General features: G+C 46.8%; 1 protein-coding gene across 2 annotated transcripts in view; it reads left to right on the top strand.

The window, feature by feature from the left end:
- The window catches only part of LOC126425132 (organic solute transporter alpha-like protein), a 329,608-nt gene that overhangs the window by 283,329 nt on the left and 30,180 nt on the right, over positions 1–16,099 (top strand). For both annotated transcript variants that reach the window (XR_007576266.1, XM_050088074.1), the window contains exon 4: positions 15,626–15,867. Coding sequence is in view for 1 of the 2 variants with exons in the window: in XM_050088074.1 (XP_049944031.1) it covers positions 15,626–15,867 (242 nt within the window). In the remaining variant the exon portion in view is untranslated. The remainder of the gene's footprint in view (positions 1–15,625; positions 15,868–16,099) is intronic.

Here is a 16,099-nt window from a genome sequence, read left to right as displayed (position 1 = left end):
CTTGCGGTATATATTCCATTCTGTGTCTAGGATTTCGTTACTGTTCACTTCCGGTTTTAACCAACTTTCCGTTCCTAATACTATATGCGCACTATTTCCTTCAATAAGAGATACTAATTCAGGAACCTTGCCCTGGATACTCCTGCAGTTTACCAATATTACGTTAACTTTTCCTGTTTTTGGTCTCTGAGGACGGACGTTCTTTATCAACGATGATAATGTCCTCTCTGGTAAGCCGTCAGGTATTTTATCGTTTCGCCCAAGGGGGGTCCCTCTAACCTAAAAAACCCCCGTGTGCACGCCACACGTACTCTGCTACCCTAGTAGCTGCTTCCGGTGTGTAGTGCACGCCTGACCTGTCTAGGGGGGCCCTACAGTTCTCCACCCAATAACGGAGGTCGATGAATTTGCAACCATTATAGTCGCAGAGTCGTCTGAGCCTCTGGTTTAGACCCTCCACACGGCTCCAAACCAGAGGACCGCGATCGACTCTGGGCACTATGCTGCAGATATTAAGCTCAGCTTGCACTCCGCGTGCGATGCTGGTTGTCTTCACCAAATCAGCCAGCTGCCGGAAGGAACCAAGGATGGCCTCAGAACCCAAGCGACAGGCGTCATTCGTTCCGACATGTGCTACTATCTGCAGCCGGTCACACCCAGTGCGTTCAATAGCTGCCGGAAGGGCCTCCTCCACATTACGGACGAGACCCCCCGGCAAGCACACCGAGTGCACACTGGCATTCTTCCCCGACCTATCCGCTATTTTCCTGAGGGGCTCCATAACCCGCCTAACGTTGGAGCTCCCTATAACTAATAGGCCCGCCCTCTGTGACTGTCGGGACCTTGCCGGAGAATCGGCCACTGGCCCAACAGGCGAGGCATCCTGTGGTGGCTCGGAAACGATGTCATCACCACTAGGAAGCACCCCGTACCTGTTGGAAAGGGGTAAGGCAGCTGCCACGCGGCCAGATCCCACCTTCGCCTTTCGGCCAGGCACGCGCGAGCCCACCACTGTCCGCCATTCACCCTGGAGTGATGGCTGACCGGTAAGATGCTCACTGCCGGAAGACGCAGCGACATCAGGGGTTCCATGTGATTCCAAGGCCACCGAAGTAGGCATAGGTCTCACCACAGTTGCCCCAACGCCACTACGAGCCGACGCCTGCGCCTCGAGCTCGATGAGCCTAACAGACAAAGCCTCCACCTGCCCCCGAAGAGTGGCCAATTCTCCTTGCGTCCGCTCACAACCACCACAGTCCCTACACATGACTATGTTTACCCTACTCTATACGGTGACAAATTCCCAAGATAATCTTCTGATGAGCTACTCTGATAATCAAGAAACACTCACTGAAATACGAGACGCGAAAACTACGCTAGGTTTTCCCAGAAAAACTATTTAAAAGCTAAGCGCAGCAAATAAGTACAAAAACGCTTTATACAAACAGTACTCGCTGCTGCTGGTGCTCTCGCTCTGGCTGTCACAAGACAACTGCTGATTCAAGTGACTAGTGGCTAACGGCCGCGAAACAAACAAAAGACGGTTTTAGGGCGCTTTCTGTTCTAAACGATCAAGAAAACACTAAGAAATCTAACACGAAAACTACGTAAAGTTTTATCAAGAACTGTTAGTTACTATGCAGAGCAGATAAACACAAATAGAATCCCTTCCTTAGTGGAAGGTCGTAAACAAAATGCAAAATAAACGCTTTATACAAACAGTACTCGCTGCTGCTGGTGCTCTCGCTCTGGCTGTCACAAGACAACTATAAAGGCTCTAATAAAACGTTCTTTCCTCCCTTGTCCATATGCTAATCAGGTTGTTCTGTCTGAAGTACACATAAATAAAACCTTCGATATCCGTGAAAATATCCAAAAAGGAAAGTGCCATGTCCAGTCAATGAGGACACTAGCTTAAATGCAAAAGTTCCATTACAAATAGCGCAATACAAATTTGCAATAGTTTTTCGAATAAGATAAAAATTATGTCATCATTCCCACATTTTAGTAAATCCTTAAGGTTATCCTTACTTGATCACTGTTCCTACTCAGTAGCAGAATCTCTGCAACATGTGAATTGCAAAACTGGAAAGAAAAAAAGACAAAATATCTTACTGCAAGTAGTTGAATTATTATTTTAAAAAAGAAAATTTTCTCTTGTTTTGGCACTCATTAGTGGTGATTGAAAAACAAACTTTGATAAGAGGAAATTAACTCGAGTGCCGTTAGCTAAAAGAAGCAGCCAAGTAAAAAAAAGAAAAGATAGTTTTAAATTATCACGCGGCACAGATGAATTTACTCTACCCAGAGAGAGAAAATTAGTAATTCAAGATTTTGTATAACCTGCTTTGATACCCTGGAGTACACTAAACGCGCACATCGTTTATTGGCCGTATGCCAATTATTAATATTACGCGTCATGCACAGAAGTATTTGTATACAAGTAGACAACTGAAGGCAACTTTCCTGTGATTTTTCCTCAGTCTCTTCCTGTTCTGGAAGCCTCTTGCGAAGAAAAATGTTCGAGAGACTTCGCTGCGCTCCTTTCCGGTACTGCTGACCGCATAAAATTTGATAGTTGACGCCGCTCGCGCTGCGTCTGATGCATTTGTAGCCTATTAAAAAATGTAATTGGTCTCTCTCGCTAATTTTAACATCTGTATGCTCTCTCACATTTAAGAATTAATTACAGTTTTATAATATAAGAGAATTTAAAGACAATACACGGAATTAACACGAAAATACAGCATTTCTTACGTAGGTTTACATAAATTACTTTAGTTTTGGGATTAAATTTATTGACACACAAAAAGAAATGTTTCATAGTGCAAGTTGTAGATTAAGCCAATCGAACAAACTCACTCCTCAAAAAGAGTGCATTTATATTCAATAACATCGAATATTATACTATACTCTTACATTAAACTAGTAAGAAAGCATCAGAACGTATTAAAAATGCGAGGTTTAGAAAAAAAGAAATTGGATTAGTGGGATGCAAACCACAAACACTTCATAAAATCAGCCACGATTCCCTAACGCTATTCATTGCTCTAAAGCGACCACTGATACTATAGGAACTTATCTAGCATGTTACCATGTCCTGAAACATTATCTTACGAGAGCAGTTCAATAAGTAATGCAACACATTTTTTTTCTGAAACAGGGGTTGTTTTATTCAGCATTGAAATACACCAGGTTATTCCCCAATCTTTTAGCTACACAACACTATTTTTCAACGTAATCTCCATTCAATGCTACGGCCTTACGCCACCTTGAAATGAGGGCCTATATGCCTGCACGGTACCATTCCACTGGTCGATGTCGGAGCCAACGTCGTACTGCATCAATAACTTCTTCATCATCCGCGTAGTGCCTCCCACGGATTGCGTCCTCCATTGGGCCAAACATATGGAAATCCGACGGTGCGAGATCGGGGCTGTAGGGTGCATGAGGAAGAACAGTCCACTGAAGTTTTGTGAGCTCCTCTCGGGTGCGAAGACTTGTGTGAGGTCTTGCGTTGTAATGAAGAAGGAGAAGTTCGTTCAGATTTTTGTGCTACGAACACGCTGAAGTCGTTTCTTCAATTTCTGAAGAGTAGCACAATACACTTCAGAGTTGATCGTTTGACCATGGGGAAGGACATCGAACAGAATAACCCCTTCAGCGTCCCAGAAGACTCTAACCATGACTTTAGCGGCTGAGGGTATGGCTTTAAACTTTTTCTTGGTAGGGGAGTGGGTGTGGCGCCACTCCATTGATTGCCGTTTTGTTTCAGGTTCGAAGTGATGAACCCATGTTTCATCGCCTGTAACAATCTTTGACAAGAAATTGTCACCCTCAGCCACATGACGAGCAAGCAATTCCGCACAGATGGTTCTCCTTTGCTCTTTATGGTGTTCGGTTAGACAACGAGGGATCCAGCGGGAACAAACCTTTGAACATCCCAACTGGTGAACAATTGTGACAGCACTACCAACAGAGATGTCAAGTTGAGCACTGAGTTGTTTGATGGTGATCCGTCGATCATCTCGAACGAGTGTGTTCGCACGCTCCGCCATTGCAGGAGTCACAGCTGTGCACGGCCGGCCCGCACGCGGGAGATCAGACAGTCTTGCTTGACCTTGCGGTGATGATGACACACGCTTTGCCCAACGACTCACCGTGGTTTTGTCCACTGCCAGATCACCGTAGACATTCTGCAAGCGCCTATGAATATCTGAGATGCCCTGGTTTTCCGCCAAAAGAAACTCGATCACTGCCCGTTGTTTGCAACGCACATCCGTTACAGACGCCATTTTAACAGCTCCGTACAGCGCTGCCACCTGTCGGAAGCCAATGAAACTATACGAGACGAAGCGGGAATGTTTGAAAATATTCCACAAGAAATTTCCGGTTTTTTCAACCAAAATTGGCCGAGAAAAAAAATGTGTTGCATTACTTATTGAACTGCCCTCGTAGCTATATTACTCATTCAAACAACTACAATAAATTGTATCAAGAATGGCGTGAGTTAATGGATCCTCAACATTCCGTTGCCTTCAAATGGCATCCTCTCATAATACGCAAGCTACAGTAATTCTTTTACCACGAATATGACGTTCCTCGTCATATTATTACAACGAATCATACAATTAACAGCGGGTTTTCGACGACTTCTCAGTTTGCTGGTGCTCAGGAACGATATACATACATACGGGCTTCAACTGAAAGCCAGTATGGCGCCTCACAACTCTCCATAGAAGGGAGATGGTGTACATGTGACGTAGGTGGCCTTCCGCCATCCCATTGGTCAACGTTCAAATGCACGTTCAGGATATGTGACATGCTAGATATTACCCTGCACGTTCGGGAGACTCCCCAATGTGCTATTTCACTCTCTGACGTCAGAAACTCGGCACGCTCAACACTCAGTGTTCCAATTCACGGTCTGTGTACCGACGGCTTTAGCAGCAACAGCATCATCACTTCCCGTTGACAAGGGCAGCCCCAGCGATGGAGAACGTGGGTAACACGGCTGTATCACGGGTTGCCGCGTGCCGTGACGTAGGCGAACTCCGCCGTTTTGCTGCTACCACACAGTGCAAAAGATGACTGCTGGGCAAAACATTATGCCCACGTGGTTAATAGTCTGTCTGTCCGTCTTCGGAAGGCTATACAGCAACGATACTGGATGGCTTTGGTTCAACAAGCCCTTAATAAGTTTCCGGAAGTATTTGACGGGTCGATAGTTTGAGGATGCGCAGCTGGCGCAAGATAGCGTCCCACATCTACCGAAGCTGGTGGGCAAAACTGCAGCGTGAGTTCACTGTCAAGCTCCTCACACCATTACAGAACGATTCTGCCCCCGTGAAAGGGGCATTTATGCTGCTGCAAGACGCCGAACATGAAGGGAGGCAGGTGGTCCGCAATACGAGTAATGTTCACATTTCCATCAGCGAGAAGAAATCGAAAAAGAGATGATTGTCGGAAGGACTGACACACCTCACGGACAAGTCAGAACAACATTTGGGGAATTTAAAGGCAAGGGTGGTAACACTAACTAAGCAAACTACCTATCGCACCCCTTTGAGATTTGGTGGTAAAATTGCAAAGTGGATAGCTCGTCACAAACTGAACACAGATCAAGCGTGAAAACAGGAAGAAGGTGTACCCAGCTGCGAAAAAAGAAGCAAAATAGAAACAGTGAGGGGTCCAAGTTCAAGATATGCAACACTGCGAGACTCTGAATAGCCACGGTGTCGTGTTTATGTGCTCACAGTGTTGGACTCCGAAAGATTAGATCCGTGTTCAAATCTCCCTCGTGCCTTTTTTTTACGAAAATATCAACTGTCCTTCCGATAATTGATACGTCTATTAGCTTTATTCAAATTTATGTCTCTGTTGCGTTGTAACAGCCGTAAGCAACAGCGAGGTGTAAGGAAAGGACTTCCAGATGTACCATACATTAGACTCTTGCATTCTGTTTTGGATGTTTTTGTTATTGAAATCCTTCGTTGCAACATGAGCGAGATGTATGAGACAGGCGAAATCGGTCGGGGTGGCCGAGCGACTCTAGGCGCTACAGTCTGGAACCGCGCGACCGCTACGGTCACAGGTTCGAATCCTGCCTCGGGCATGGATGTGTGTGGTGTCCTTAGGTTGGTTAGGTTTAAGTAGTTCTAAGTTCTAGGGGACTGATGACCCCAGAAGTTAAGTCCCATAGTGCTCAGAGCCATTTGAACCATTTTTGAACAGGCGAAATACCCTCAGACTTCAAGAAGAATATAATAATTCCAATCCCAAAGAAAGCAGGTGTTGACAGATTTGAAAATTACCGAACTATCAGTTTAATAAGTCACAGCTGCAAAATACTAACGCGAATTCTTTACAGACGAATGGAAAAACTGGTTGAAGCCGACCCGACGCCGACCTCGGGGAAGATCAGTTTGGATTCCGTAGAAATATTGGAACATTTGAGGCAATACTGACTCTACGGCTTAGCTAGAGGAAAGATTAAGGAAAGGCAAACCTACGTTTCTAGCATTTGTAGACTTAGAGAAAGCTTTTGACAATGTTGACTGGAATACTCTCTTTCAAATTCTGAAGCTGGCGGGGATAAAATACAGGGAGCGAAAGGCTATTTATAATTTGTACAGAAAGCAGATAGCAGTTACAAGAGTCGAGGGGCATGAAAGGGAAGCAGTCGTTGGAAAGGGAGTGAGACAGGGTTGTAGCCTATCCACGATATTATTCAATCTTTATACTGAGCAAGCAGTAAAGGAAACAAAAGAAAAATTCGGAGTAGGAATTAATATCCATGGAGAAGAAATAAAAACTTTGAGGTTCGCCGATGACATTGTAATTCTGTCAGAGACAGCAAAGGACTTGGAACAGCAGTGGAACGGAATGGACAGTGTCTTGTAAGGATGACATAAGATGAACATCAACAAAAGCAAAACGAGGATAATGGAATGTAGTCGAATTAAGTCGGATGATGCTGAGGGAATTAGATTAGGAAATGACGCACTTAAAGTAGTAAAGGAGTTTTGCTATTTGGGGAGCAAAATAACTGATGATGGTTGAAGTAGAGGGGATATCAAATTTAGACTGGCAATGGCAAGGAAAGCGTTTCTGAAGAAGAGAAATTTGTTAACATCGAGTATTGATTTAAGTGTCACGAAGTCGTTTCTCAGCGTATTTGTAAGGAGTGTAGCCATGTATGGAAGTGAAACATGGACGATAAATAGTTTAGGCAAGAAGAGAATAGAAGCTTTCGAAATGTGGTGCTACAGAAGAATGCTGAAGATTAGATGGGTAGATCACATAACTAATGAGGAGGTATTGAATAGAATTGAGGAGAAGAGGAGTTTGTGGCACAACTTGACTAGAAGAAGGGATCGGTTGGTAGGACATGTTCTGAGGCATCACGGGTCACCAATTTAGTACTGGAGGGCAGCGTGGAGGGTAAAAATCGTAGAGGGAGACCAAGAAATGAAAACACTAAGCAGATACAGAATGATGTAGGCTGCAGAAGGAACTGGGAGATGAAGAAGCTTGCACAGGATAGAGTAGCATGGAGAGCTGCATCAAACCAGTCTGAGGACGGAAGACCACAACAACAACAACATAGTTCACACCAGTTACTTGTTGTTTTCCATTTCTGTGAGAGGTCAGCACGCAGAAGTGCCGCAGCACGACGTGGCATGGTCTCGACTTATGTCTGAAGTAGCGCTGGAGGGAACTGACAAAATGAATCCTGAAGGGCTATCCATAAATCAGTCAGAGTACAGGGGGTGAAGCTCTCTTCTGAACACCACGTTGCAAGGCATCCCAGATATGCTCCACAATGTTCGTGTCTGGGTAGTTTGGTGGCCAGCTCAAATGTTTAAACTCAGAAGAGTGTTCTTGGAGCCACTTCGTAGCAATTCTGGACGTGAGGTGTCGCATTGTCCTGCTGGAATTGCCTTAGTCGGTAGGAATGCACAATGGACATGAATGGTTGCACGTGATCAGACAGGATACCTGTGTACATGTCACCTGTGAGAGTCGTATCTAGACGTATCCGGCGTATCTTATCATTCCAACTGCACACGCCCCACACCTTTACAGAGCCCCCACCAGCTTAAACAATCCCCTGCTGACATGCAGGGCTCATGGATTCAAAGTTGTCTCCATACCCGTACACGTCCAACTGCTCGATACAATTTGAAGCGAGACTCGTCCGACCAGGCAACATGTTTCCAGTCGTAAACAGTCCAATGTCGGTGTTGGCGGGCCCAGGCGAGGCGTAAAGCTTCGTGTCGTGCAGTCATCAAGGATACACGAGTGGGCCTGCAGCCCTGAAAGCCCATATCGATGATGTCTCGTTGAATGGTTCGCACGCTGACACTTGCTGATGTCCCATCATTGAAATGTGCAGCAATTTTCGGAAGGGTTGCACTTCTGTCACATTGAACGATTCTCTTCAGTCATCGTTGGTCCTGTTCTTTCAGGATCTTTTTCCGGCCGCAGTGAAGTCGGAGATCTGATGTTTTACCAGATTCCTGATATTCACGGTTCACTCATGAAACCGTCTTAAGGGAAATCCCGACTTTATCTCTACCTCAGAGATGCTGTGTCTCATTGCTAGTGCGCCGACTATAACACCACGTTCAAACTCACTTAAATGTTGATAACCTGCCATACGGCCCGACAACCGGGAGAGATGGTCTGGGGTGCCATTTCATTTCATAGCAGAACTCCCTTGGTTGTCATCCGACGCACTCTTACGCACAGCGGTACCTCGACGATATTCTACGCTCCGTTTTGTTGCCCTACGTAGCAAGCCATCCTGGGCTTACGCTTCAGAAAAATAATACCCGCCCGCACACGGCGAGAGTTTCTGCTGCCAAGCCATACCTTGGCCAGCATGTTCTTCTGATCTCTCCCTGGTTAAAAATGTATGGAGCATTATAAGCAGGGCCCTTCAACCATCACGGGATTTTGACGATCTAACGAGCCAATTGGACAGGATTTGGCGCAACATTCATCAGGACATCCAAGAACTGTACCAATCAACGCCAAGCCGAATGACTGCTTGCATAAGGGCCGGAAGGGCACCAACGCGTTATTGACTTGACTTGCTCAATTTGTGACGCTCTTTCTCTTGAATAGATCATTTAATTTTTCTGAAATTGCAAATCACTTGTTCGTCTGTACGTGCACATCACATCTATCTATTTCTGCCCCATTCGGATTTTTCCTTCATAGTACACTTTTTCTTTAGAGTACATTCCAACGAGCTGATGGAGCTAAAGTCACATCATCCGTTTAGTTATACTGCACACGTATATTCTTGTATGGTGGCGTCCAGTACCCTAGGCAACAAAGAAAATTTGGGAACAGAAGTCTCGCGAACCATGTCGGTTCTCCTGTAATACCGTCATGTCAGTTCATTATCGCGCTTAGGAACTCAATTTAAAACATCTCAAAACGTTTGCAGGTGTGCAGTCATTATTTTTTCATACACTATCTGTGTATACGAATACTTTTCTCTCTAGTGTGTAGTGTTAAGAATGATCTTGTCTTTTAGAATATATCTGCAACTTTTCCTCGTTTCGTAATTAACCAAAGAATTACGTAATACGAGTATGATTCCACTTGTGACAGTGGTCCCTCTAGACATGTAATACTCCAAAATGACGCCTTTTTCGTCACAAAAGAGAGTCGGCATAACCTTCCCTGCTGATGGTTCTTTCGAAACTTCTTTGGTTTTGGTGATGAGGAATGGCGCCATTCCTTGCTCGCTCTCTTCGTTTCCGGTTGGTGGAAATGAACCCAGGTTTCGTCCCCAGTAAAGATTCTTGCAAGGAAGCCATCACCTTCGCGTTCAAAGCGCCGAAGAAGTTCTTCACAAGCATCAACACGTCGTTCTCTCATTTCAGGAGTCAGCTGCCGTGGCACCCATCTTGCAGACACTTTGTGAAACTGGAGCACATCACGCACAATGTGGTGTGCTGACCCATGACTAATCTGTAAACATGCTGCAATGTCATTCAGTGTCACTCGGCGGTTTTCCTTCACTATGGCTGCAACTGCTGCATTGTTCTGTGGAGTCACAACTCGTTGTGCCTGACCTGGACGAGGAGCATCTTCCACTGAAGTCACACCACTTGCGAATTTCCTACTCCATTCGTAGACTTGCTGCTGTGACAAACATGCATCACCGTACTGAACCTTCATTCGTCGATGAATTTCAATAGATTTCACACCTTCACTACGCAAAAACCAAATAACAGAAAGCTGTTCTTCCCTGGTGCAAGTGGCAAGTGTGGCGGCCATCTTTATACTGATACTGCGACGGTATGTGTGCATCTGCACTATGCCGCTACCTACAGGCCATGTTGCACGCTGTGTGTAGCACGCTTGCCGTCTTACAGGATAACGGCGCGAAATTTCGATTTGTTGTTACAAATTTAAGGTTTTCATTTGACTCGCCCACGTAATTGTCTAGCGCAGGCTACTGCGTATGATCTAAATTTAGGCTGTAGCCAGTTTTGGAATCATGTTGCCAGTATGACTAATCGGTGCCGTCAAGAATGAACCAAAAATGTAGCCTGACGAGAAAAAGGCAGAAACGGAACGAAACAAATTTGACGATGGCTATTCGTGCAGTCGGAAATCTGTAGGGAGACTGAACGCTGCTACAATACACAGGACGAACAAAAAGTTTCCGTTTTGAGGACGTTGCTGCAGCGTATACGAGTATGCAGCGTAGCGCGATTCCGATGCGTGTATACGTAGGCAAAGGATTAGTGGAGCACTCGTGTCTTTCCGAAGTGCGTGCGGTAAATGTGGAAACGTGAACTATGGCGACTTTATTACCAAATGTGTTCAAACGGGACCAACGTGCTGTTATTTTTTTCTTGACTGGGGAAGGACAAACACCGGTAGAGATCCATCGGCGAATGAGGATTTCCGTCTGTCAAAAATCACCGTTGTGGAATGGTGCACTAAGTTCCGCGCTGGTCGCGATAGTACACGTCTCCATATTGCACGTGTCGTTACGCCAGATCACGTGGAAGACACGCGAGCACCCGCCCTGTACTCCTGAGCTCCTCCCCCGTGATTACCACGTCTTCGATCTCTTAGAACAGGCCTTCCAGCGTCGACAATTACTGCCGGATGAGGAAATGTAGCAGGCAGTTACGGACTTATTAGCACAATAGAACACGATGTTTTACCAAATGGGTCTCAACCTGGTGCGTCGATGGGATGACTGCCTCAATGCTCACGGCGATTCTGCGTCATTTGCATTCCGATTGTAGACTGCAATGCCTTCTAGTGGATACTTTTTGGTCTGCCCTTATATTTAACGTGGCACATTCGATTTTACAAGCATTAAGCAAGGATGAAGTTTCTCCTTCAAGAATAATTTCATGAAATCTTGTGACAGGCGCAGAATTGGAAGAGGAACTGATGTCCTACCTACTCCACATAGAACAGATATTTTACGCCTTCATCTATGACGGCTGCGGTGGCCGAGCGGTTCTAGGCGCTTCAGTCCGGAACCGGGCAACTGCAACGGTCGCAGGTTCGAATCGTGCCTCGGGCATGGATGTGTGTGATGTCCTTAGGTTAGTTAGGTTTAAGTACACTACTGGCCATTAAAATTGCTACACCACGAAGAAGACGTGCTATAGACGCGAAATTTAACTGACAGGAAGAAGAAGCTGTGATATGTAAATGATTAGCTTTTCAGAGCATTCACACAAGGTTGGCGCCGGTGGCGACACCTACAACGAGCTGACATGAGGAAAGTTTCCAACCGATTTCTCATACGCAAACAGCTGTTGAGCGGCGTTGCCTGGTGAAACGTTGTTGTGATGCCTCGTGTAAGGACGAGAAATGCGTACCATCACGTTCCCGACTTCGATAAAGATCGGATTGTAGCCTATCGCGATAGCGGTTTATCGTATCGCGACATTGCTGCTCGCGTTGGTCGAGATCCAATGACTGTTAGCAGAATATGGAATCGGTGGGTTCAGGAGGGTAATACGGAACGCCGTGCTGGATCCCAACGGCCTCGTATCACTAGCAGTCGAGATGACAGGAATCTTATCCGCATGACTGTAACGGATCGTGCAGCCACGTCTCGATCGCTGAGTCAACAGATGGGGACGTTTTCAAGACAACCACCATCTGCACGAACAGTTCGACGGCGTTTGCAGCAGCATGGACTACCAGCTCGGAGACCATGGCTGCAGTTATCCTTGACGCTGCATCACAGACAGGAGCGCCTGCGAGGGTGTACTCAACGACGAACCTGGGTGCACGAATGGCAAAACGTCATTTTTTCGGATGAATCCAGGTTCTGTTTACAGCATCATGATGGTCGCATCCGTGTTTGGCGACATCGCGGTGAACGCACATTGGAAACGTGTATTCTTCATCGCTATACTGGCGTATCACCCGGCGTGATGGTATGGTGTGCCATTGGTTACGCGTCTCGGTCACCTCTTGGTCGCACTCTCGGCACTTTGAATAGTGGACGCTATATTTCACATGTGTTACGACCCGTCGCTATACCCTTCATTCGATCCCTGCGAAACCCGACATTTCAGCGGGATAATGCACGACCGCATATTGCAGGTCCTGTACGGGCCTTTCTGGATACATAAAATGTTCGACTCCTGCCCTGGCCAGCACATTCTCCAGATCTCTCGCCAATTGAAAACGTCTGGTCAACGGTGGCCGAGCAGCTGGCTCGTCACAATACGCCAGTCACTACTCTTGATGAAATTTGGTATCGTGTTGAAACTGCATGGGCAGCTGTACCTGTACACGCCATCCAAGCTCTGTTTGACTCAAAGCCCAGGCGTATCAAGGCCGTTATTACGGCCAGAGACTGCTGTTCTGGGTACTGATTTCTCAGGATCTATGCACCCGAATTGCGTGAAAATGTAATCACATGTCAGTTCTAGTATAGTATATTTGTCCATTGAATACCCGTTTATCATGTGCATTTCTTCTTGGTGTAGCTATTTTAATGGCCAGTAGTGTAGTTCTAAATTCTAGGGAACTGATAACCTCAGATGTTAAGTCCCATAGTGCTCAGAGCCATTTGAATCATTATGATTTGAGCTTCACCTGTGGTGTCCTACATCAAAGCTTAAAAGTTACATGGTTGGTTGGTTTGTTTGGGGGAGGGGAGCAAACAGTGAGATCATTGGTCCCATCGGTTTAGGAAAGGTTGGGGAAGGAAGTCGGCAATGTCCTTTCAAAGCTACCATCCAGTGATTTGCTCAAAAATGGTTGAAATCGCTCTAAGCACTATGGGACTTAACATCTGAGGTAATCAGTCCCCTAGACTTAGAACTACTTAAACCTAACTAACCTAAAGACATCACACACATCCTTGCCCGAGGCAGGATTCGAACCTGCGACCGTAACGCCTAGAACCGCTCGGCCACTCCGGCCGGCGAGTGCCATGAAATGTTCCTTCTGTTTAGAAATCAAGTTGAGCGTACGAGGGCTTACGTCAGGGGAGTGCAGTAGGTGGTATAGCACTTAGCAGCCCCATCAGTCAAACAAATCAGTAACAGCTTACACTGTACGTGTTTTGAGCATTGTCCTGCAAAATGATGGTCAGGTGCTGCAGAAAGGGTCTTTACTTCTGTCTCTAAGCTGCTCGTAGGTTGGGTTCCAAAAATGAACAGCATAGAGACAGAAGTGATGACACTTTCAGGAGGACCTGGCCATCATTTTGCAGGACAATGCTCAAGCACGTGCAGTGCAAGCTGTTACTGAATTGTCCGCCAACTTGAAATTTGACGAAAAATATGAAGGCAGTTTAGTTCCCCTTTTTAGCGCCACATCAAAGATGTTTGTCAAAGAAATTTGTCGAATGTTTAGTCATATTTCTTTGTCAAAGAAAATGATAGTGCAATACCAGCTTTAAGTATTTTAGATTTATTGCAGTACAAGAGAGATTGCACTCCTGCCACCGTTTTTAATGTAGCATTTTCTGCCATTTTATCTGAGCGCCACGACTATGTAGCTGTTTTTACGGATGGTTTGAAACAAGGGGATTCCGTTGGTTGCTCTGTTGTTTTTCCGGATCGTGTCCTCAAGGTCCGACTGCCTCAGACTTTTATTGTCTTTGATGCAGAATTGTCTGCGATCTTGCGGGCACTGGAGCAGATGAGACATTCTTCCTGTCCTAAATTTCTTGTCTGTCCCGATTCCCTAAGTGCTCTTCACTCTCTGCAACGTTTGTATCCAGCAGATAAAATAGTCCAGACCATCCAGGATGCCCTCCTCCACCTACAGCGATTGGGGAAGGTGGTGGCTTTCTGCTGGGTTCCGGGGCATGTCGGCATTGCTGGGAATGAAAGGGCAGATCTCGCAGCCAAGGAGGCGTGTCTCGATCCACAAATATCTCAGTGTGCTATACCCCTGCACGCAGTCACCTCGCTGTTGAGATCACGGGTCATGCGTCGGTGGGAGGATGAATGGCTGGAAGTGACTGACAATAAGCTCCGTATAGTCGAGCCCACAATGCGTGTGTGGTGTACTTCCTTTCAGCCCCGTCGACGGGACGAGGTTCTCCTCACTCGGCTTCGGATAGGCCACAGGCCTATGACGCATGGCTTCCTGCTCCGGCGAGAGGACCCTCCAATGTGTGGTGCTTGTGGCGTCCAGGTCACTGTGCGCCGCGTTTTATTGGATTGTGTTTTATTTTCTGACCAGCGGCCCGCTGCTGACTTGCCAGCGGACGTGCCATTTCTTTCAGGCAACACTCAGACGAATGTGGTCAGAGTTTTAAAGTTCTGTGCCATCTCAAATGTTTTACAAAGATTTTAGGGAGAGGATCTTAATTTGCTCACTGTGTGACAAGCTCGCCCATATTTTATGGAAGTGGCCAGCCAATGACAATTTACTGTGGCATTCTTGTTGCTACGTTTTCCCTTTCCTTACGTTCTGCTTTCTTATGTAGCATTTTCCTTCTTTTCCTGCTTTCTTTGCGTGTGTGCTTCAGTGTTATTAGGTCTGTCCACATTCGTTCACTTTAATGTGTGTCAGGGCGCTGATGACCTCGACGTTGAGCGCCCATAAGCCCCAACACAAACACACAGACACACACACACACACACACACACACACACACACACACACACACACACACACACAAACGCCTCTATGGGACATAACATCTGAGGTCATCAGTCCCCAAGACTTAGAACTATGTGAATCTAACTAACCTAAGGACATCATACACATCCATGACGGAGGCAGGATTCAAAACTGCGACCGTAGTAGCCACGTGGTTCTGGACTGAAGCGCCTAAAACCGGTTGGCCACTGCAGCCGGCAGCTTTAGGTGGTAGCATTGATGATTTACTGGGCTGTTGTTTTGCCCCCCCCCCCCACACACACACACACAGAGCTGCTGTCGGAGGCGGTGACGCAGGGCAGCATCACGGTGTGCTGTATCAGCTGTTCCTCGAGCACACACCGACCCTCCTCTGTCAGGTGGTGGCGTCGGTGACCTACTGCGCTGTGGTGGTGCCGCGCGCGCAGCTGCTGTCGGAGGCGGTGATGCAGGACAGCGTCACGGTGTGCTGTATCAGCTGTTCCTCAAGCACTCACCGATCCTCCTTTGTCAGGTGGTGGCGTCGGTGACCTACTGCGCTGTGGTGGTGCCGCGCGCGCAGCTGCTGTCGGAGGCGGTCACGCAGGGCAGCTTCATGGTGTGCCTGTACCAGCTGTTCTGCCTGCTGGTGGCCTACTGCGGCGGTGAGGCGGAGCTCATCCGGCGCGCCAAGCCCAGCTCCCTGGACCCAGCCGTGGGGCCCTGCTGCTGCTGGCCGTGCTGCCGGCTCTGCCTCAAGCCGGCCGCCGTCAACAAGTACGTGCCGTACTGGCTCACCTCTCCACCTGCTCAGCTGGATGTTATCAACAGTGTAGCTTCATGCTAATCTGCTGTCACCTGGGAATCTGAATCAACAGAATTACCTGACATATTGCCTGTTGGCTTGTGGGTTGGGATCTTTGGGAAATGCTAGTTCCATGATTTTCCCGACATTTCACCAGCATGAGTGACTGCCATCACTGGTGATGGAAGGTGAACTTCTGACAAT

The sequence above is a fragment of the Schistocerca serialis genome, chromosome 10, assembly GCF_023864345.2.
Source record: "Schistocerca serialis cubense isolate TAMUIC-IGC-003099 chromosome 10, iqSchSeri2.2, whole genome shotgun sequence".
Taxonomy (NCBI): Eukaryota; Metazoa; Arthropoda; class Insecta; order Orthoptera; family Acrididae; genus Schistocerca; species Schistocerca serialis.
Note: the sequence above shows the minus strand (reverse complement) of the source record. Positions and strands in the feature narration are given on the sequence as shown.